Raw genomic sequence first — 22420 nt, 5'->3', positions numbered from 1 at the left:
CCTGTCCTTGCATCTGTATGTATTGCAGGAGCAGCACTCACACATCCATCTGTCAGCCACATGGAAAACATGACAACATCACAAGTGTACAGATATGGAGTAGATGAAAGAACAATATGCAGCAATAAAGGCCATCACAAAATCAGTGAAACGTGGCGTGGTGATGATTGATGATTGGTGTTCACATGGAATAAAATGTGAGAGAGCACTCACTGGATTATAGTAGGAAGATTTCCATAGATGAGGAATCATAAAACACAATCTAACTGATTAAAAGCCAATCCAGACCTTTGTCTCTGCAAAAGTCAGGAGTCTAAGTGTTGGCTAGAGTTTATCAGCGAGTTCACAGTGCATACAGAGGCAGCTCTGAATGTGCAATCAGAGGGATTCTCTCAAAGTCTTATATTCAAATTACAGGTGTTGATGAAGGGCTGGAAGGATGTGCCACATACCTTGTATGTATCACTGCAGGTCACCCAATCTTACTTTGAAAACAAAGATTGTGATTGTGCAGAAATACTTCTGTGAATGCTCCGAGAGAAAATCAGTAAAAGTTACTTTACATATCAGTGTGTGTTTTTTTTTTTTTTTATCATGGGAATAAGTAAAAGCAATTTAAGGTTTTGACTGGATTGTGTTTTGTTCTGGTCATGAAAATACAAACAATCCAAACTGCTCGCATGCGTGTTTCGTATTTCAAAACAGAATGGCTACTGTTTACTTTCACACATTATCGTTCAAATCTACAGTGCAGGGTATCAGCAGTGTATTTTCCAGCTGGACTGGGCGTGCCCTTGCAACCCCTTCCATTTAAAACAGATGGGCTGTTAAAACTGTAGCTATCACAGCAATCTGTCACAATGCTGATGATACCAAAGCACATAAATGGTACGTGGGCAGGCCACTAAACACGAGGTTGAGCGCCACTAACACATTCGTCTGCGGAAAATTACTGTGATTCTTGCTTGGGTTACTTGCGTGAGAGGATATTTAAACAACCACGCCCTTTTCATTATTATGGTATCTTATCCCTTGCTGCAGAGGAGGGGGTCAGGACAGGGGGAGGGGTATCTGATCAGCTGAGTCAAGCAGCAACAGAAGGAGACCAAATGTGTGGCGGTGTGATCTTCAAAATAAAACCAAAACAATTATTTTGAAAAGACCTCGTCAAAATTACCTCTATTTTGAAAGTCCGTAGCGGAAGTGTAGCGTCTCGTTAGGTACTACTTGACGCAGCTGTCGCTCTTTCCTCGAGTTGAAAAAAAAATCATCGATAATCGAGAGTTGGAGGAAAAAAAACGTGAATTTCAAGACAAATTACTCTTGTATGCGTCGAGTGGGCTTGGATACGCGTTTTTTCTGTCGGTAATATGGGAAACTGCCACACCGTTGGACCAAACGAGGCCCTTGTGGTTTCAGGTAACGCCGACGCTTTTTGGACAATGTGTTCGGGCTCCTTGGGCTCCTTCCTGGCTCGATGGAGAGACCGAGCCTGGGAAAAAGCCACCAGCTTTTTATTCGAAATGTAGCTCGCATTTAACCAAAAAGTGCGCAAAAAGCTAATATTACGTGTAACATACAACGAAACATGTGATACATTTTAGCAGCTGGTCCGCAATTTGTTTCCCCGCAAAGCGTTGCTAGCGAATTGTAAATATACCAGGAAAATGACGTTTTTGCCTTTAGCCAAACGGCAGCTTGACATGAGCCAGAATACGTACCATCGAAATGCGTTTCTCCTTATATCTGTAACGTCCTCGTCACAAATCCACCTGTTTCTTCTTTTATTATCCATCTAAAATGTATTATGTCGTTACTGTAATGTGTGTTCACGTGTTTTCTCTCTACATGTTAAATGGTTGTGATTTGCTTGGTTTTGGGACAATATGTTGGTAGTTCTCGGCAAACTGCTTTCTCTGTGGTGTTTTTTTATAAAGGCGAAGCAGCCGTGACAGGGCTGACTATTTCTAAATGAGATGTTTATTGGACGTCTCTTTCTCTTGAACAGTAATGGTAACTTAGGATACGGTGGCTCTCTGCTGCAGAGGGAATAAAGCTAGATTAATGAAATTAGAGGGGAGGCTGATCAGCTCTGGCTCCGCACACCATCAACTGATGACACAGGACATTGGAGACTTTTCCTAATCTCAGGGGCCCCCCATTTATAAACTCAAAGGCCAGGGCCCCCTTTTGAGACTAAATCCCACAAACCGGCATTAGATTTTCTTGAATTCAAAATGCTCTGAGATGAAAGTCAACAATCTGTATGCCCAGAGACATGCCTGACGGAGATCTTGCCCACCACTGTGTGCACTGCACTCTTCTAGGTTTATAAATGAGGTTTGGCAGTTCTGTGCATGAAGGGTTTCCAGCACTCCTCTAACTTAATCTGTCAGGGCAGTTTTCCGGTCCAAACCACTAGTGTTGAACTTTAAAAAAAAAAAGGCAGGCAAGCATTGGGATTTTCCATTGTGAACAGACTTTTAAGAGCGTGTCAGTTACCACATAGTGGAATGTAATTTTGGAGCAGGGGTGAATGAATGTGAGCCACACATCCTGATTCCAAAACAGAGTAGTTTCACGTATTTGTAAAGAAGTTACTAAATTTCCCTTTTTAGGTCTCATGTGAAAGGTAAAACAACTTCATCTGTGTGTTGTGAGTATTTTTTTGAGAACAAAATCCCTCATCAAGGAAACACAAACTGACCACAGAATTAGAGGTTGTATTTTTATCCTTCAGCTTTTATTTTAGCCTGTGTACATTCTCATTCATTCACGCAGATCCCCTCCCCCGTCCCTGTGAAGTGAATGCAGTCAGGAATCTCAGTAATGTCTGTGCAGACTGGAGCCACTGGGGTGAAGTGTGTAGTGCCAAGTATGTCTATAGGTCCTCAGCCTATTACTACTTTTTTGGCTGTGGGATTTTGCAGGAGTCAGGTGGATTTTGAAAACAAAAGCCTGTTCTCACATTCATTCAATGAACAAACACTTCTAGATTGTGTTGTAATGTCCACACATGTTTTCTTGGTATACGTTCTGCTCGTGATCAGCTTCTGGGTCTGAGTTTCATTTAAAAAGGCAAGAGCCTGCTTCTCTGAAGCTGAGGGAAATGAGGCCACATAAAGACTTACATGACACATTAGCTCAATAGGTCATCATTATGAACTCAAACTGAGAGTGTTGCTCAGCTTTCCAAGTACGCTTTTTCCGTTTTCCTGGTCTGCACATAATGCTACTGTTTCCTGTGGTATATTGTTTATGTGAGGCACGGCAAATGTACTTTGCCGCTGTGTCAGAGGCTGAGCTTTCTGTTTATAGACTTGCAATTTCACAATGTGAACCTTAAAGGAGTCTTTTAACAGTAACCCTGTTGATGGAAATGTTTTTGAAAAAAATATTAGCTGTGTGTGTGTGTGTGTGTGTGTGTCCTGCTGTAATTTCTGGTTGTTGAGGTAGTATGTGTTAGTAAAGATAGTCCTGCTCCCCCGTCCGTCCGTCCGTCCGTTAACATGTGACAGCTGGGAATGTCACACTCAACACTAGAGATTAAACTATCAGACTAAGGCCAGTGAGTGTGAATAATACTTGCTGCTGCCTAACCTAACTTACAACTCGCATTCACTTTAAGATCTTTGTTACCATATTTTACTGTGCCATGTTGACAGGAGGTCTACAGATCCTTAAAAAGTCCTTTTCCTTCTTTTTTAAAATGAATATTATGACCTGAAAGTTATTGCCTAGTGTTGCATTCAAACATAAAAGCCTATGTATCTGATATTACAAATCACTAAATCTAGCACCTAACCTAATACAGTCTTTTACTTTATACCTGTACTTATACTTGGCAAAATCTAGTTTAACCTAACTCAGTCTAAAAACCGCATTCTTTCAATAAACCTACTTCTTCACATTAAGACATAAATACCACCTACCTTTTTTATATTTTCCTATAATGCTTGAATAAGAAAAAAATTTATATATTTTTTTGATTGTCAACCCTTAGTTTGAGTAAAGATTTGTATTTAAAAGCTCTTTAAAAAACATCACATTTTAGTGTATGATATCTGTAGATTCCTTTGGAGGGAAATTTGCTGTTTCTGCCTTTTCTGCGTGTAGTTGATGTCTTTACAAGACAGTTGTAAAGGGTGTGTTGTGTATTGTGAAATATTGGTGTGAATTTACAAACAGCGTTAGGAGAGTTGACATGGTGTATGAGTTGGGTGAATTGCTTGCACTAAATCACATGAACCCCAGCAGGAAAATAACCAACAACATTATGCTGCACCATGCGAATGGAGTATTTACGTTGAGAGCACACAGGTGTTCTACATTCTGCTAGCTTGATTTGAGAAAAAAAAAACCCAATCCTGACATCAAACAATGAGAAGTGAAAGCTTAACTGCAGTGAATGCTTCTAGTGTAATACCAGAGGAACAAACACTGTGGCTGCTGTGGTTGGAAGAAGGACTAGTGCATGTTTTTCTGACTTGCTGAACAGCACATGATCACCTTCCTAAGAAACCACTGGCAGACTGTAAAACTGTGTCACTGCCTGATCTGGTCTTTATCTTTCTCATCATGTTACTTTGGATTTAAAGCCAAACCTGCTACCTATGATTTATATGTATGTATACATTTAGTCATTTTAATGAACTCGTCCATTGATCATTTTTTCAACTATGGAGTATCAGGAAACAAGTTGTGAACACACCAATTACATATTATCACCTTTGAAGTTAAAGAGTCTAGAGACTAGTCCTGGGCCTGTATTCACAAAGAATCTTAAGGCTAAAGTAGCTCCTAACAGGCGAATTTAGGAGCAACTCCTAAAAATAATGGGCGTGTCAGTCGTAACTTTAGGACTCCTAATTTTTGAAAGTAAGAGTTATTCACAAAACATTTTAAGCCTAAAAGTAGCACCTAAGTCTGGGAGACCTTAGAAGTAGTCCAGAGGACTCCTAACTTGCTCTGACCTGGTCACAGCCGAATGTTTTGGAGACGCTAAATAACAGGGAATTATTAAAACGATGTTGGATGGACCGCGAAGGGATTGAAGTTGTGGTTGAGTTGGTGAGGGACGCGATAACGTCCCCAACCAACCGAGACAATCCACTAACGCCGGAGTTAAAATGTTTGGCTATGGGGAAAATGCAGCTCTGTGCACGGGACTAGTATTACCTGGGGTCCTCAAGTGATTTAGAAATTATCCCACCACGTCCGTGTTTCGTGCGGCACATTCGCACAGGATAAGCGAAGTCTGTGTTTTAACTCGAATTTACTGACATTATCCCCCGGGTCGATTGAACCGGAGCCCTGACTGGAGCAGCACAACGGTTAGATATGGATATTTTTAATATAATAACTGGTGAGCCTGTTGAAAGATGGAAAAATGTTCCTTACCGCATGCTGCCATGCATGTAATCCATCTAATCATCTTTCGAGATTTCGCTCTTCTGATGAGCCTCCTGAATTTGCACCCAAAATGCTGTCAAAACTTTCATTTATAATTCCCAACGCAGCGTCCATAATTCTCGACCAGGAAAAAGGCAGAAAAAAGGTGTGGAAAACACAAAAACCTTAAGAAAAACAAAAAACGACCCCAAATCACAGAGATGCCGATTCGCACGGGACTAATATTATTAAATGACCTCTGTGTTTGGTGAATTCTCCTCATAAATACATTTCTTTATCCAATATCTTTTCATAGGTTTTGTCATGGGCTGTAGGCAACTTCTTGATTTTCACATCCTGCGTTGCGTAGCCTGAATGACTTTTCAATGGGCTGCCCTGTCACTCAACAACCAATCACCGTTGTCACCGTTTCTGAGTGCGTCCTTATAAAATGACGTCATCCATAGCAACAGAGAGTTACTTCTAGTTTAGGAGTTCACTGTTTTCATAACTAAAAGTAGGTCTCAGCGGCTTTGTGAATTACTTTTAAGAAACGACTCCTACATAAAAACTAGTACTCCTAAAATTAAGATAAAAGTCTTTGTGAATACGGGCCCAGATCTACTAACCTGGGCCCGTATTCACAAAGACTTTTATCTTAACGTGAAACATGAATAGATACTGGATAAAGAAATGTATTTATGAGGAGAATGCGAATGCGCCGCACGAAACACGGACGTGGTGGGATAATTTCTAAATCACTTGAGGTCCCCAGGTAATACTAGTCCCGTGCACAGAGCTGCATTTTCCCCCTAGACAAATACCGGAGTGTTGCCAAACATTTTAACTCTGGCGTTATTGGATTGTTTCGGTTGGTTGGGGACGTTATTGCGTCCCTCACCAACGCAACCACAACTTCAATCCCTTCGCGGTCCATCCGACATCGTTTTAATAATTCCCTGTTATTTAGCGTCTCCAAAACATTCGGCTGTGACCAGGTCTTAGTGAGTTAGGAGTCCTCTGGACTACTTCTAAGGTCTCCCAGACTTAGGTGCTACTTTTAGGTTTAAAATGTTTTGTGAATAACTCTTATTTTCAAAAATAAGGAGTCCTAAAGTTACGACAGACACGCCCATTATTTTTAGGAGTTGCTCCTAAATTCGCCTGTTAGGAGCTACTTTTAGCCTTAAGATTCTTTGTGAATACGGGCCCTGATTGCTAACACTTATTTCTTAGTAGCTATAGCAATGATTCCAGCTTAAAAAGGGTGTAAATGAGTGACCTGAATTTTCTTTTTTGGGTTAACGTTTCATCTTATATGTTGAACTTGTTTGCATACATCATTTGCGTAAAATAATTGTTATAACCACTTCAGAGGTTTCAAGAATCCCTGTCAAATGTCAGCTGTAATGCATATTATAACCAAGTGACGTCCATTTTATCTGTGTTGATCCAAAGGTGGCTGCTGTGGTTCAGATCAGAAGACGTATGTTGTGGGTGGCTGGTCCTGGGCCTGGTGGCTCATCTCTGACATCCAGAGGTAAGACCTGTCTGCTCTGGCTCCACACCAAATAAAAATGCACAAATATCCTTCAGAGCTGCTCAGTCTCACATTGTCTAACTCATTGATCAACTCATACAGCTTTAAAGAACAAGGTACACAACATTTTGACATGTCTGAAAAGATGTTCATCATTCAGATATTAGAAGTCATCCTCACTTTGCATCTTATGTAGAATATTGAATTGAAATATGTCTCTTTACCAAAATATGCCAGATGGTTCAAAATATGTAGTACACATGCATTACAAAACACAGTAAGACTCTATTCCCTTAAATGGAAATGGAAATGAATATGTTTCTCCTTTTGATTTCTCTATCCATCCATGTTTTAAGAATTCTATGAAAAAAACACTACTCTGTAGGCAAAGCCTGATGTCCATGGAGCTTATTCCTCTGTGCCTTAGCGCTCCAATAATGATTAAAACACAGCAAGCCATACTATTGTACTCTGTGACACGCTCCTTCATACTGAACATTGGCACTGCAGGTAATTTCGAGTCAATCACATTTGGACTGACCTCATGGTATAAATATTTTTGTGGACACCAATGTGTCTTAATCCATGTCTGAAAATAGTTCTCAACAAATGCACTTGCAATAAAAGTATAGTCATGGGATTTCTTGACAATAAAATGCATGACAAAATTAAACATGGACACATTACAAGTTGTTTTTTTTTTTTTTCATTTTGAAAATAGGTTAATTTCATAGGTAGGTGTTAAGAATGTTGATATTTTGATTTTAGCTTTGTGTAAGTACAAATACCCTGAAACAGTTAATTTTTTATTTGGGTTAGAACTGTGGATTTTTTCTCTTCTACCCTTTTTACAGTGAAAAATAAACAGGGTATTCATAGTCAATTAAGGCAGCAGACATTGATATAAAAAACAAACAAACAAATGTTTACCAAATGTGTAAACAGCTGTCAGCTGCTTTTTAAATGCAGCTTCTGAGAAAATGCTGGAAAGATAAACAGATGGTACATAATGGTGAGGGCAGGGAAAGTCACAAAGATAATATTTACCAAATTATTATACAAAAAATAACTGTTGTCCTTGTAGTGTTGAACTCTTATGCTAAACCACTCACTGACACTGATGCAAATAATTATCAATTTCTGCTTACTTTTTGCTTATTAAATTGATAATAAACAGAAAAACCAACTCCTTTGTCTGAGTCCTAATTAAGAGTGGAAAATATGCGGCTGAAACATAAAATAATAAGACTGGCAAACTGTTTGTTTACCTTTTACCCACTGTTAGGCTTAAAACTGTGTACTCAACAATCTAGTGACTGTTTAACTGTGTCACTGCATGGAAAGTTGCTGATTTAAATGCTAGTGAAGCAGCTTTTGTTCACAATGAAACAGCCAATAGAGTCTGGGCTCTCATGTGACTAGCTGTCTCTGAGACTTTTTCATTTCAGAGTGATCACACGTTTATTTACACGCATTTCTGTGTATTTATTTTCCACTTAAAAGCCTCAATTGCATGATGTGTTTTTTCAAAACATGAAGCTGTTACAAAAGTAAAACTAAGCATCCAGAAATACTATGAATTTAAACATGAGCCTTTCAAAATATTCCTTTACCTCTAGAGCTCCTGTTTTAAATTGATGTCATTTGATCTTTGCCCGCCTCTTTGTTTCTACTTTGCTAACCTGCTTTGCTTTGTCTGGTGTTGATCTTGTCCTCTCTCAACCCTGGTGTGTCTTCTTCAGGTTATCCCTTTTCCTATTAAGTGCTGCTCTTTGTCTTTAGTTGCTAGGAAACGTAACGGTAGAGAATGACAATAAAATCAAGTCGATGCATGGCTGGATTTATAAATCCCCATTTAGAGACAGGCTGTCCCAAGAATCCTCGCTCGTCTATTTTTATACTGGTCATGTGCAGTTTGGTCAACATTTCAGGTGCTGTCTTGGGGGATAAAAACAGGACAGATGATCTTGCTCCTCTCCAGAGTGCCGACCACTTCAGCTAAAAGCCCTGTGTGCTGGACAGTAAAAAAACAAAACAAGGGAAGGCAGTGTGTCTTCCCGCTTGTGATGCAGTAATCATGTTAATGTCCAGGCCTGTGACTCATTGATCTAATTCTTCTGTAGAGAGGAAAGAGCTGGAACTGTTCACCAGAAAGACTCCTCTTCCAAGCGTTGCTGCAATCAGACACTGACAGCCATTAATCCAAAACGTATTTATAGAAAAAGAACAGCTCTGGCGTATTTTTTTTTATTTTTATAGTCAGCTCTGAAACATAATCTACAACATGCATAACATAAACAGTCCATCTGGACTCATACTGAAGTGATGCATAATGATTGTTTCCAGAGGACATTCCTGTGTAATCTCCATACAAATACAATCTTGCAAACGTGCTTGGATCAAGAATCCTTTCAACCCTGACTTAACTTTTCATCTATGGATCTTGCTCTTTGTCCTGGTTATTTAAACAGTTGTGAACAGGCAAGAGAAGCTGTGCAGTAGCTGTGACACCTGGTTCTGTAAGAGGTGTCATACCATATATGAAACTATCCTCTGGGGCTAAAACCAGCAGAGCAGGAGGTCAGGTTGTGTCTGTTACCCCCTCCCCCTTCCCTCATCCTCTTGACCTTGGTTACTGACATTCCTAACAGCTGTTGTCCAACTTACTGTTTTGCCTCTGCTATTCCCGCCTGCCTGCGTGCCTGCCTGCGTAGAATGTCTCTGGAGGTTATGACCATCCTCTGTCGCTGCGAGAATATCGAAACTTCGGAGGGTGTTCCCCTGGATGTGACAGGGGTGGCTCAGGTAATACATTTCAAAAGACCAAAAAACAAAACAAAAGCAGTGGCTGGTGATGGGGACCAAAGGAAGACCCAGGAAAATGGTTCAACTAACAAGCTAACGTCAGTGTGTGTTTGTTTTTCTCATCTTCATGGCTTTTTCCTTCGGCAGTGAAGGGGAAGACACGGCTTCGCCTATAAAGCTGAACTCTGAGTCACCTTTGGCAACGGGGTCAATAAATGAAAGCTATTAAAATGGCTAGAAAGATGATTTGAAGAAGTCAATGCAAAATACAAATTGAGTTTCAATGAAGCTGCATTTGAAAATGATTCAGACAAAATCCCAAATTTGACGAGGTTTGAGCTCTGGATGGCATCTCATTTTGCTCCGTTGTTAGTGATCTGGAGTCCTTGGGTGAATGGTTTCACTTTGTCCTGTTTCTTTCCTTGTGTTCTGGCACTTCCCTTCATTTGCTTTCCCTCCGAACATGTCAATTTTTATTTTATATTTTTCCACATTCTTCACAGGATAACGCTTGAGATTATGACCCTGCAGCCCAAGTGTGAGGATGTAGAGACAGCGGAGGGTGTAGCTATTACTGTCACTGGGGTGGCTCAGGTAAATCACCACACTTTTCCGGGAATGCCAGTTCAGACTCCACTAACCCACCCCACACTCCCTCCTCCTCCTCCCCTCCTTTCTCTGGCATCACCCCATAATCACAGCAGAGGTGATGTTTCATACAGAGGGTTCAAATGATGATGCATACTGGTATTTTACTTTGTTATACAGCTATAAATACACATGCTGGGTCAGATTATTGTCTGCATGATTATCCCTCATATCTGGGCAAAATACATCTAGTTATGTCTAGTAATGCCTGCCTAGTAATGCCTGTCTGCATTCAGACTGACAGTAACACTGTGTCAAAAGCACAGCCTTCCTAGTCATGTTAATGAGACCACAGGATTGGACCAGTTCTCTTGGCACCATGTGTTAGTCAAGACTTTAAACTGGACCAATCTGATTAGTATTTTTTTTATCGCTGCAGTGCATGTAAGTCTTTGCACTTTGTTGACAGTGTTATTTTCAGTCTGAACTTGGTCGTAGTGTCAGGAGATGGGGTCTTGGCAGAGCCTTATGTGCATTTTAGCGTCAATCTCAGTGTTTTTTGTTTTCTTTCATTGTGTCTGCTTTTTTGTTGTTTGAACCTGTTCAGTGCCAAAATATTTTTTCTTAATATATTGAAATCTTTGAGATGTTAGCGAGAAAATCCACCTTAAAATAAAACTCACTATATTTCTACTCCACAGTCCATTTGGTTAGATACCAGTACACAAAGAAAGTTGGCAACACAAAGACGTAGACACCTAAGACATTATAATCATATGTATTCTTTTAGATAAATGAATTATTTATTAATAGCACTTTAAAATATTACAGGTCTTCAAGAAGTAGTTTAGTGTAGTATAAAAACAAAGCTAACAGTAGCAGATATTTTCATGCAAACTGTAATGGAATAGTGTAAAAACAACTTCAAAAACCAGCAGTACATATTTGGTAATCTTGAATTGTAATTTGGTCTTTTCTTTTGGGCCACAGCATTCTGCACAAGCTCCAGTCACTTTTTTACTCTTGCTAAAACCAGAATCTGCATGTGGTAGCTGTGTTTCCCACAGATATATTTTCAAGTATATTTGGCTAAGTATTTTTGTTCCCCTTCCAAGAGAACGACCCCATTCGTGATCAGTTAACTAATGGACAATATGCCCTCGCTCTTCCCCCTCAGACTACTGGCAATCTCACATGCTCTGCAGACAGAGAGACGCCCTCTGGTATCTCATCCCTCCTGTAAATGCCCCGTTGTTATGTCGTTCGATGCGTGTGGTTTTGATCAGCTACAAAATTAACAAAAGCTGCCTGCCTCAATTAAAGCAACACTATGTAATGTAGGCAAACTCTTAAAGTGATTCTCAAGAAAGATAGTTGATTTTTAAGTCTTATTCTCAGCATGAAGGAGATGATTCTTTACTAGCTAGTTTATTCTTCATCTCTTAAAGAAAAGGCTAGGTTTTGCTTTCTTTAAAAGGAATCATAGTTGTGCAGTAGGTCCTGCAACCATACTAACAGCACGTGCTACACCATACTGATGTGTGCCACCTCAAAAGTAAACTACCTGGCATGATGATGGTGGCTGCGAGGATACCGCACGTTGGTGGTGGCTGCCATAACTGAAACTGGTCAGATTGCGCTGCTTGTGTTTTCACATACAAGTTTCTTATGCAGGTTGAGATGGTAGTAAACACAACATTACGAACCTTGTCAAAATAGTAAAACAGCCATTCCAGTGCTCACATGTGCACTAAAATGCAATGCAACTATAAAACCATTTAACATTTCTGTCCTCTTCTGTCTTAAAAACAAAAGAACAAGGGCAAGCTCAAATGATATATATGAAAAAAACAACTTTCATGTAAGCATAGAAGTTTCTGTTACAGTTAAAATACAGATTTGCAAAAACACTACAGCTTGTGTTTGTTTATTTTGTAGCCTAACCCGTGAGGGAGTGGTAATAATGGTAACTTCTTTGCAGAATGACTCAAAATTGTTATATCAAGGTTTTGCTGAGTGACTCGATGTATTCACACAGACAGAGATATTCGATGTATTTTGATATACTATCATTTTTTATATATCTAAAAACCTGCCCTGCTCATGGTAAACCAACCCTAATCCTGCCCACGCCCATTTACCCTGCATCGAAAGACCCAGAACTGTCAAATCTGACAACCGTAACTGCTGGCCACCACATTTCTGTCTTGTTTTCAGGAAAGTGTTTTGGAAATAAGTGTTTACTGTGTTCTAAAACAGTCTAGTAAAGTGACTTTTTTTAAGGTGGATTTCTTCTTTGAAAACTCAGCAGTTCCGTGCACATAATATTCTGCCCTCTTTCATTTTCCTTTTTTTTTGTCTGCATCCCAGTTCTCCTTTTTGTGTGTGAAACAAGATGCGTCATTATCAGTTCACTATTTAAGCCACAGTCATGCCAATGTTCCTCTCCTGTGTGTTTCCTACATGCATGCTGACAATGAGCCCACTGTTTGGAGCCAAACGGCCCCTCAGTCTCACACAGTTCACTTAACAGAGAAGCTCATCATGCCACTGTTTGATTGGTCCAACCTAAGCCAAAGCCATTATGGAGCGTCTCATGGCAACAGAGTTGTGTGTCCTTTTAATTAAAGAGACGTGTTCAGACTGAGAGGGATGCATAGAATTTAATATAAACGGTACCAGAGTAGAATGTTAATCTAATGTATTGTCTTAACCTCTCTATCCCAACTGGATTCAAATCACACTCTTCCATTTTAAACATGTTTTGCAATCTGACTTTCAGTGGGTGTATTTCTGGCTACTTCAACAGGCCACTGGGCAGTTTGAAGTCCACATTTGTTGAACAAATTTGACAATGTTTCCTTTTTGGAAAAAATATCTACTGTCTTTGAGGAGCAAATGGAGCTGAGGAAATAGTTGGCACCAAAAAGTTTTGACACCATGCATGCTTTTTCTGTCACATTCCTCATACTTCCTGTATTTTGGAGCTGTTGATTTGAAGAAGGCAGGAGGATGGGTGTTGTCATGGCTGGGATAGTGGACTGGGGTAGGAGGTCAGGAGTTAGGGTATAATATTTTTGTCTTTATTCCAGTGTCAGCTGTGGCACGGCTCCCCCTGCTGTCTGTTTGAGCTGTCCTGTGTGTGGTTGTGTGGCTGATGTGCAGCCTTTTCTGTTTTCAGACATGTATTTCCTTGGAATGATGTCCATCCTCCCTGAATTTGTGTTGCCCTCATCCCTGTTATGAGTGCATGTTGCAAAACAAAACCATGTGCAGACCTCTCGCCTAAGGACCCAGCTCACTCTCTCTTTTTTCACAGCTCCTGTGGAGTCCACATTACCCAAAACCTTTCGTCTTACACCTTTTTTTATGCCTTGACTTTATCAGTGACTGCCCGTGTTAATCTTGTAGATTTCAGATCATTGTCATTGATTTTCCTTTTGTTAAATTTTATCGTAAGTGATCCCATTAATGTTAATTTTTTCATGTAATTCCCTCAATTATAAATTATTGTGTTTGGTGTCTTTGACCATCTTACAGGTATATATTGCAGATTTCTCAAGTGTAATTGGCACTGCATGACTATGAATCTAGCCAATATGTTGAGATTTTCTCCAGTTTAAAGTAAAACTTTATTAACTGGAAATATGTCCATGTACAACAACAGTGTTTGAGCAACATTTTATTGGCCAAAAAGACACAAGTTTAAGGGCAAATTTGTGTCAGCATCTTGTGATTACAGATGTAAAACATCTAATGGCTTATTAGTGACCGTGTTGTGAAATGAAAGCTACAGCTACAATTATGTAGTACATACAAAGTCAAACACACATACAGTGTGACCACAGTCACTAGGTTATGATAAATCATATGAAATAAGGTCACAAATCTCTCTCTGCAAAGGCAGTGCTAAAATGAATCGCTGTTCATTCATAGCTAGTATTGAGTATTGGAAATATAAAAAATGGAAAAGCATTGGGATCTGATTTTGCCAGTATTTTTTTTAAATCATCGTGGATCAGTCAAGGGGGCTGTATACAAGATTGTATGCTAATTATTTGTGTTAACAGTCCCTTTTCCTGTATAAATAAGATTTTAAGCAGTTTGCCACACTGCAAGGTGTTCTTGACAAATCAATAACAGGGATGCATGACCATCAGTTTGATACACTTGAAACATCTCAGCCTTTATGCATCCATTAGTGTGAATGTTATGCATTTTTTGTACTTAACAGATTTTTTTTATACATGCATATCTTCTCAAATTGAATAGGAAATAGTATTGTGTAGTTACTGATCAGATAGATGATGATTGTTGGATGATACAGCAAAAACTAGTGCCTGTCATGTTGTCATGTATGCCACACTCACGTGTGCCTGTATTTGTATTTGTGCCTGTGTTTGTGGATGTGTGTTCAGCTGAGTTTGATCTTTGCCCACGTTGACATCAGGTGAAGGTGATGACAGAAAATGAACTGCTGGGTTACGCCTGCGAACAGTTCCTGGGGAAGTCGGTTGTTGAAATCAAGAGCGTCATCTTGCAGACCCTCGAGGGTCACCTGCGCGCCATCCTCGGTGGGTAGTCCAAAAAAACTGTGTTATCAGTGCTTGACTTTTTTGTTTGTTTTAGTTTTTCCAATAAATGTGGGCAGTCCATCTAGTTTGTATAACTTCCATTCTAGGAACAAATAGAGATTGATATGTGCTATGGGGGTGCAAACCATTGATGTTTTTGCTACCAGAAGACTGTAAATGGTATTATGATGACCCTGAGTCTAAATGAAGATATATTTTGTACCTGAGAGGCTGATGTGGTGTGAAATGTGCCAATTTACAAGAGGCTGGTTTAGTTGGCCTAATGGCCCAGTCTCATTTCTGTTCTGGAAAAATGTGGTTCAGATGAACACATTATGTTCCGCAGGTGTTTAAGATTACAGAGCAGATATCTGCTTGCACAGCTACAAAAAAATCTGGTTCACTCATAGGGCAAACAAGAACAAGGAAAGGTTAATTTGATTATAGTAAGTGTGAGGAGGCAGAACAACACAGACAACATGCATTACTTGACCAAATTGGCTGGAGCTGCTTCTGTTTATTTAGATTCTTTAATATTTGCTGTCACTTACAAATCTTTTTGTTTTTTAAAAACATCAAGCATCAACGCTGTCATTACTTTAATCTTAAATCATCAGTTCTCTGATATCAGTTGATGGTAGATGGTAATGAGGAAGTTTATAACTGACAATGTCACTGTTAATTCAGCCATTGTGCTCTGTCAAGACATTCTGCCCGTCTTTATCAGTGTGCTCAATTTTAGTTACATAACGACTGCAGCAGTTTAAAAAGGGAGGCACTAACCCTGTTTCCGTCCCTTTCAGGCACCTTGACTGTTGAGCAGATATACCAAGACAGAGATAAATTTGCCACTCTGGTGCGAGAGGTGGCTGCACCTGATGTCGGCCGCATGGGAATTGAGATCCTCAGCTTCACCATCAAGGTTTGAGACATGGCAACATCAAGTCCACTTAATTCTGCATTTACCCTTTTCACCACTGTTTCCTGTTTATAATTTAAATTAGGTTAATTTAGTCATCCGTAGTCTTACTTCTTACTCCTGTATTGTGCCTCCCATATTTATTTTTTCCTCCTGACAGGATGTATATGATAAAGTGGAGTATCTGAGCTCACTGGGCAAAACTCAGACAGCTGCAGTACAGAGGGATGCAGACATCGGAGTAGCAGAGGCAGAGAGAGACGCTGGCATCAGGGTAAGAGGAGCCTCAAGAGGAAACGAGACAATTAATTAAAAAAAACATTTGTTCCATTACTGCTAATTGCTATAGGTATTGTATTTAAAAAAAAAAACACCAAACTGCTTCTAACCCATCTCCCTGTCATTGTCTTTTTGTTTTTACAGGAGGCTGAGTGTAAGAAAGAAATGATGGATGTTAAGTTCTTAGCTGACACAAAAATGGCCGACTCCAAACGAGAGTTGGAAATGCAGAAAGCTTCCTTTAACCAGGAAGTCAACACAAAGGTATGAGTTTGTAAAGTTTAGGCTCAATATATTGTCAACAATCAAACATGAATGTAAAGTATAAAAAAAAAACCTTCTGCCTCTCTAGAAAGCAGAGGCTCAGCTGGCGTACGAGCTGCAGGCAGCCAAAGAGCAGCAGAAGATCCGATTGGAAGAGATCGAAATCGAGGTGGTGCAGAGGAAGAAGCAGATTTCTATTGAGGAGAAGGAGATCGAGCGTACTGACAAGGAGCTCATCGCCACTGTGAAGAGACCTGCCGAGGCTGAAGCCTACAGGATGCAGCAGCTGGCAGAGGGACACAAGTGAGTGGGACTGACACAGATCACAGAAAAAAACATTTCCTGTCCTTGAAAAGAACTTGCCTTTTAAATACACAGTAATTCAGGCTCCACCCCCAGCATTTATAAACACATGGATCAAACATGTTCAGTCAATTGACTAAAACATCTTGATAATGCTAGAAAACAACAGTTTTTAAGATGATGTTTTCTGGTGCTAGAAAGGTAAATCATGTATAATTGTGATTTTAATGGTCAAATAACTGATCCTAGGCATTTGACTTCAAATCTCACACATGGCACAACATTACATGACTGAATAATGAAAGTAAAATGCCTTTGCTGTTTCTCTAACCCTTCCCCAGGACAAAGAAGGTGCTGACGGCGCAGGCAGAGGCTGAGAAGATCCGCTTCATCGGTGAGGCAGAGGCTGCCTCTATTGAAGCAGTGGGTAAGGCAGAGGCCGAGAAGATGAGGCTGAAGGCTGAAGCCTACCAGCAGTACGGCGATGCTGCCAAAACAGCTTTGGTCCTGGAGGCTCTGCCCAAGGTCTGTGATATACATTTATACACTTCTGGTTTTAAAACAATTTGTTATTTCAGTGGTTTGTTTTTTGGTCTGATTACCCGATGTCTGCTCCACTGGAGGACTGGTCCCAAAGTCATGTCATTGTTTTCTTTAAATGCCTCATCTACAAGGCAATTTTAGGTTTTCTTCCTTCTTACCTTTTGTCCTACATTAACCGAAGTAATGCTGGGACTTACAATCTTCGGTCTCAGGATTTGTTCTTGCTGTCTGTCCCAAAAGTCAGGACTGAACTTGGAAAGAAAGCGTTTAGGTTTGCTGCTCCCTCTGCCTGGAACATGTTGCAAAAAACTTTGAAACATAATGAGTTGGTCTCGTTGAACTCTTTTAAGGTGAAATTGGATGACCTGGAGGCAGAAACATCTGGTTGTAAATGTTTTGCCTGAGGCTATTACTGTAGCTGACCTTCAAATGTTGCTGTTTTGGATGCTAAGTGTCTTTAATTAATCTATGTCTACCTTGTGTTTGTGTGTATGAATATGCTGCTGCCTGTCTTGCCCAGGACACTCTTGTAAAAGAGATTTTTAATCTCAATGAGTCTTTTTTCCTGGTTAAATAAAGGTTAAATAAAGGTTAAATAAAAAAATGAAAAATAAAAAATGTCGTGTGAATTTTAACAATAACAATGTATACTGTTAAAAAATTAATAATCATAAGCAGCAAGCATCTATGTACTTGAAACTATTTCTAGTATTCTCAAGTTGGTAAACATTTTTATTCTCAAACATCAGTTCCTATATTTCTATATTTATGTATTCCTGTCAATCTTTAGATGTATACGGTATGAGGTGTGTTTTGTCAGTAAAATAACAAACGGATGCTCCCTGTGTTTTATCAGATTGCCGGTAAGGTTGCCGCACCGCTGTCCAAGACCAATGAGATTGTCATCCTTAGTGGAGAAGGAAGCCGCGTGACAGGAGAGGTGAACCGTCTTTTAGCTGAACTCCCTGTGTCCGTCAACGCCCTCACTGGAGTGGATCTGACTAAGGTGAGATCTTATTTGTATGTTATCTTCAGGGTCAGCTGTATGTTTGGCTTTTAGTACACATTTGAGTGTTTGCACTGAAAAGATAGAGGACAATTTGGTTTCATTATACCGTTGCTGATCTGTATATTTGCAAGAAATAAGTTTTCAAACGTCGCAACAGCTGACCTGGGGACACCTGCTAGCATTCAACAGTACTCCATCTTGCCAAGCTAAAGCCTCCATGCTCGTTGTTGGTTAATCATTCAACTTTCAAGGACTTTCCAACCAAATGGCACCAGAATGGGAGCAGCAGCCATGGAGGCTGCATGGAGAATTGTAGCACCAACATGTCAACCCAGTATTATAGTTATTATATTGTCACCACAACAACTTTATAAAGTGACATTTTGTCAGTGTTGTATTTTCACCTCGTTGAACTTCCTGGAGTGACTTTAACAGTTTTCACCATTTTAGGTTTCTTCAAATTCCATCCAGTTTTAACCAAAGTTTGCACATTACATATTTGGGTGATCTTAAAGTTATTCTTTTGTTGACTGATGCACCAGGGAAGCTATTATGGAGAGTTGTAATGTTTAAATTGCAGCCTCTTCATCACATAAACATTCTGACCTGAGTAATTCTGCAAAATTTGAAGTCATTGTGTCTTCAGTTGGTATTATAGAAACATGTACTCATAAATGTTAATAACTCAAAATAACAAGCCAAAACTGGATTCAGATTTAGTCTCAAGATACCATCAGCCCCTTTGATAGCCATGATCAGCATTCAAGAGGCACTGAAGTTTAATTTGTCCACCAATAATGTATAACCAAAAAAAGTCAAAACGAGTACAGTAGCATTGATTTTTTTATCAACGTAAATTATCAGCAGCAATCACCTATAGCTTGTCTGGAAAATGTCTCTTCTAGTTGCATATTTCATTCCAAAGGGGTAAATTCAATATAAAGCTGTAATTATTGAATATATGGCAGCACTGTGATCCAGGCTGTTATATTTATTCCTCTTTGTCATAACCATCTAATCCTTCTCTGTCCTCTGCTCCCATAGATTCCTCTGCTCCAGAAGATGGTGGGCCAACAGTGCCAGACAGCCATATGATTAATTAGGCCACAGACTCATTACTCTGAATCCTTCAACATATATCTGCCTCAAGCATGACAATAGTTTTTCAGCCTGTAGCCCCTTATGCAACTGCCTTTGACCAGAAACACTTGACGCCAACCAAGAGGTTTTTTATATTTTGAAGAGGTTTTTAATTTTCTAAAGGAAAAAAAAAAGCTGGGGCCTTACTTCTATAGGACCAGAATGTGTGTATCTTCTGTTATTTTTAGTTTTTGTTTCAGACATATTGATTCTAATCACACTGTACTAGTTAGCCAGCATTTTAATGCTGCAGTCCTGTTCAGTACTACACATCATCCAAAGCATATTTGGGTATTTCTGAGAGACAAATGTCAGAGTTTAAATGTGGTAGTGTCAAACTCACGTTATAGGAGGATAAACAGCACAGCCTTCAATAGTACTTGCTGTAAAGAGTCTCAAATATTTTGAACAAACCTGAATTTTGATCATTAGACATTTAAGTACCTTGGGAGAAGAGCAAAGTGTCCTCTTTATGAAACAGTTATTCATCTAATGCTCGGAGCCGAGGTATTGAGGTAGCATTTATTAGACTGAACAGAGTGGAATTGGTAGCCTTTATTTAATCTTTGCTTTTGAAATTTCTTTTAGTCAGACTTGTCTGTATCTCAGAGAACTTTATGAATAACCAAATCGCTGTTACACTTATGACTCAGCATATCTTCACCCACTGTGATTGTAAAATTTACAAAATCAGTGATATTTGAATCACTTGTATGATAACTCTTACCTCGCGGTATATTGTCATGTTGCCTGTCTTTTCTGTTTCGATGTGCAGTGCCTGTTCACCACGCAAGTGCCCAAACCTTAGGACAGTAAGATTTATGTCAGAGTATATCACTGTTAAAGATGAATGATGTTTAGATATTGTTCCTTGGTCTTGTAACATCTGCTTATACTAACAAGTAGTGTTTACTCTTCACCTTTGTCGTGTGTTTAGACATAGATATAAATGATTGGCAAAAGCATAACACCAAGCCATACTTAGAAAAAGATTAGCCTTAAACCATATTCTGGATGCCTGCCAGGCTCACTGAACACTTCTTTGTTACTCATGTTGCACGTGGTAGACGTTCATGGTGTGAGGTTTAATTCATTTAAATCTTTTCTGTCTTTCCTTTCCCTGAACATGTTTCTCAGATGTTGTTTGAAATGTTCACTTTGTGTAAATATTTTGTAACTCCACTCCTCGCCAGGTTGAAGGTTGCTACTGTGTTACATATCTGACCACACCCTAATCTGTGATGACAAAGCAGGAATTTAATGTTACAGTCAGTCGGCCCTTGACTCATGGAGTTGGAAGATAAGCATGTGATGAGGTCATTAACACCGTCCTTGGTGTTTGCGCTTCGTTGGTGTTGAGTTGGCTAAAAGTCAAAGTGGAGCAGTTGGACAAGTTTTCCTTTTCCTGCTGCAACATGTCAATTTTTTGTTTTTTTGTTTTCTGGTTTGATCGATCTAAATACTCTGAAGTCTGTTACAATCAGTAAACCATTGAAAGCAGATGTCAGCCAGCAAGTGTTACATCATCACTTGGTGGTGTGAAGACACAGTTTGCAACAAGTTGTAAGTTTCAACCACAAGAACTTTGCAGGATTTTGACCCATACTGAGTTACTCATCAATCTAAATGAGCATTCTGTCGCTGCCTGTTGTAAATTTAAACTGCATATTGTCAAGACTGTGTTGTTTTCGCTACATTATCCAACCTGCTTATGTGTGTACACGATTAATTTGCCCTTTTTTAACCACATTGTGAATGATTATCAACCACTTTTTAGCATCTTTGACCTTTTTAAATGTTTTATTTTGCTGCCGACCATCTTGAAGTTTTCACAGTCACACTGTTTACTGTCTCTGAATAAACATGGGGCTTGTGGCTTTTTTGGTCTGAGCAAATTTCATCTTGTTTTCATTCTTTTTGTCATGAATGTTACAGTTCCCTCCAATGTTTCTGTAATTATTTTACCTGCTGCAAATGTTGGAAACACTGCCGCAAATACAATAATGGCCAGTATTTTTATTAACAAGTATCTTTTATCAATCTGTCGGTGTGTCAAAGATCCCCCGATCTCACATGTGAAACTGTGATCGTTGACTGCAGTCTGGCAGAGCCCTCCACCAGCTAACACTTCACTGTGCTCTGGTATGGCCAATGGATGTCATTTCTAAGTTAGCTGCACATTTGATGATTGACAGTTTCTGTCTTCTCTTTGGCATCAGCATGGCAAGAAAAACACAACTCACCCACCCTGGTCAGTTTCTGAATACATTTATTTTTGTTCATGGTATGTTTATTGAACGTTTTTTTTTTTTTCTTTCTAACACATATATAATAGAAGATCAGAATACATTTCTGATTAGAAATGGAACAGTTGCAGAAACATTTCACTAAAAAGTGGTGAGTCACATTGTGTTCGTCACATGTCTGACCCAGGTTTATTAACATGTGAGTGGTTGTTTCCAGAGTGTGCGAAGGTAAATGGTTAAAATGGTCCTGTCGTTTAGAAAAGTGGAGTTTGTTTCTGTACACAGTGCCTTTGCTGAATAATATGAAGTAATCTTGGAAGGACAGATAGGACATCATTTTTAGACTAGTCTGTAGAATACGTGTATGATATACATATATGGTGTTCAGCTGTAAACTTTCCTCATTCTAATCTTTTATTATGACATTATACAATGCTAATGTACAAGGGAACACACACACACACTTAATTAGTTATTTGGCCATTAAATCGTGTACCAACCCCTACGATTTGTTGATTTGCATTGGCTAATCAGATTTGAGGCAACTCTCTGATACTCCAAGTGACATTTTAGAGGGGAATGTGATTAAAGACCAAACTATAGACCTATGCCTTAACACTTGTCTTTATCTGAACTGTGTCCATTTGTTGTCTGTCATGGAAATAATCTATAACCTCTATTAAAATAATAATGTGGATTTATCTCGTGGCTTCACATGTAACACTGGCCTTTGGGAAACTGAACCAGCATGGCTTTTACAGCACGTTTTCATGTATTCTGTGTTGTGTGTCACCCTATAATAAATGTTATACCACTTCC

At 39.4% G+C, this 22420-nt stretch overlaps 2 protein-coding genes across 6 annotated transcripts in view; one reads left to right on the top strand and one right to left on the bottom strand.

The window, feature by feature from the left end:
* LOC115594503 (sodium- and chloride-dependent GABA transporter ine) overlaps positions 1–1877 on the bottom strand; it is a 13320-nt gene extending 11443 nt beyond the window's left edge. For 2 of the 3 annotated variants that reach the window (XM_030438610.1, XM_030438608.1), the window contains exon 1: positions 1722–1877. The gene's annotated coding sequence lies outside the window, so the exon portion shown is untranslated. Of the gene's footprint in view, positions 1–1177; positions 1291–1721 lie in introns of those variants that run through there. The other variant, XM_030438609.1, reaches the window with a different exon arrangement.
* LOC115594505 (flotillin-2a) lies at positions 1283–22420 on the top strand. 3 transcript variants are annotated; one of them, XM_030438612.1, is made up of 11 exons: positions 1283–1419; positions 6850–6931; positions 9646–9736; positions 14775–14898; positions 15702–15820; positions 15978–16091; positions 16241–16360; positions 16449–16663; positions 17005–17188; positions 18063–18212; positions 19260–22420. In XM_030438612.1, the coding sequence occupies exons 1-11, from the start codon at positions 1371–1373 to the stop codon at positions 19308–19310; spliced, it is 1299 nt and encodes a 432-aa protein (XP_030294472.1). In that variant the 5' UTR covers positions 1283–1370; the 3' UTR covers positions 19311–22420. The 3 variants fall into 3 exon arrangements, with proteins under 3 accessions (XP_030294472.1, XP_030294474.1, XP_030294471.1); XM_030438611.1 differs by lacking the exon at positions 9646–9736 and adding an exon at positions 10240–10330 and having other exon boundaries at positions 1371–1419; XM_030438614.1 differs by lacking the exon at positions 9646–9736 and having other exon boundaries at positions 1353–1419.

This window comes from Sparus aurata, chromosome 13 (assembly GCF_900880675.1).
Source record: "Sparus aurata chromosome 13, fSpaAur1.1, whole genome shotgun sequence".
Taxonomy (NCBI): Eukaryota; Metazoa; Chordata; class Actinopteri; order Spariformes; family Sparidae; genus Sparus; species Sparus aurata.
Note: the sequence above shows the minus strand (reverse complement) of the source record. Positions and strands in the feature narration are given on the sequence as shown.

Bases quoted from the DNA above. Each gene is read 5' to 3' on its own strand.
- LOC115594505 (XM_030438612.1), top strand. From the start codon at position 1,371: ATGGGAAACTGCCACACCGTTGGACCAAACGAGGCCCTTGTGGTTTCA. The intron at 14,899-15,701 runs GTGGGTAGTCCA...CGTCCCTTTCAG, and splicing joins TCACCTGCGCGCCATCCTCG to GCACCTTGACTGTTGAGCAG. The intron at 16,664-17,004 runs GTGAGTGGGACT...ACCCTTCCCCAG, and splicing joins CAGCTGGCAGAGGGACACAA to GACAAAGAAGGTGCTGACGG.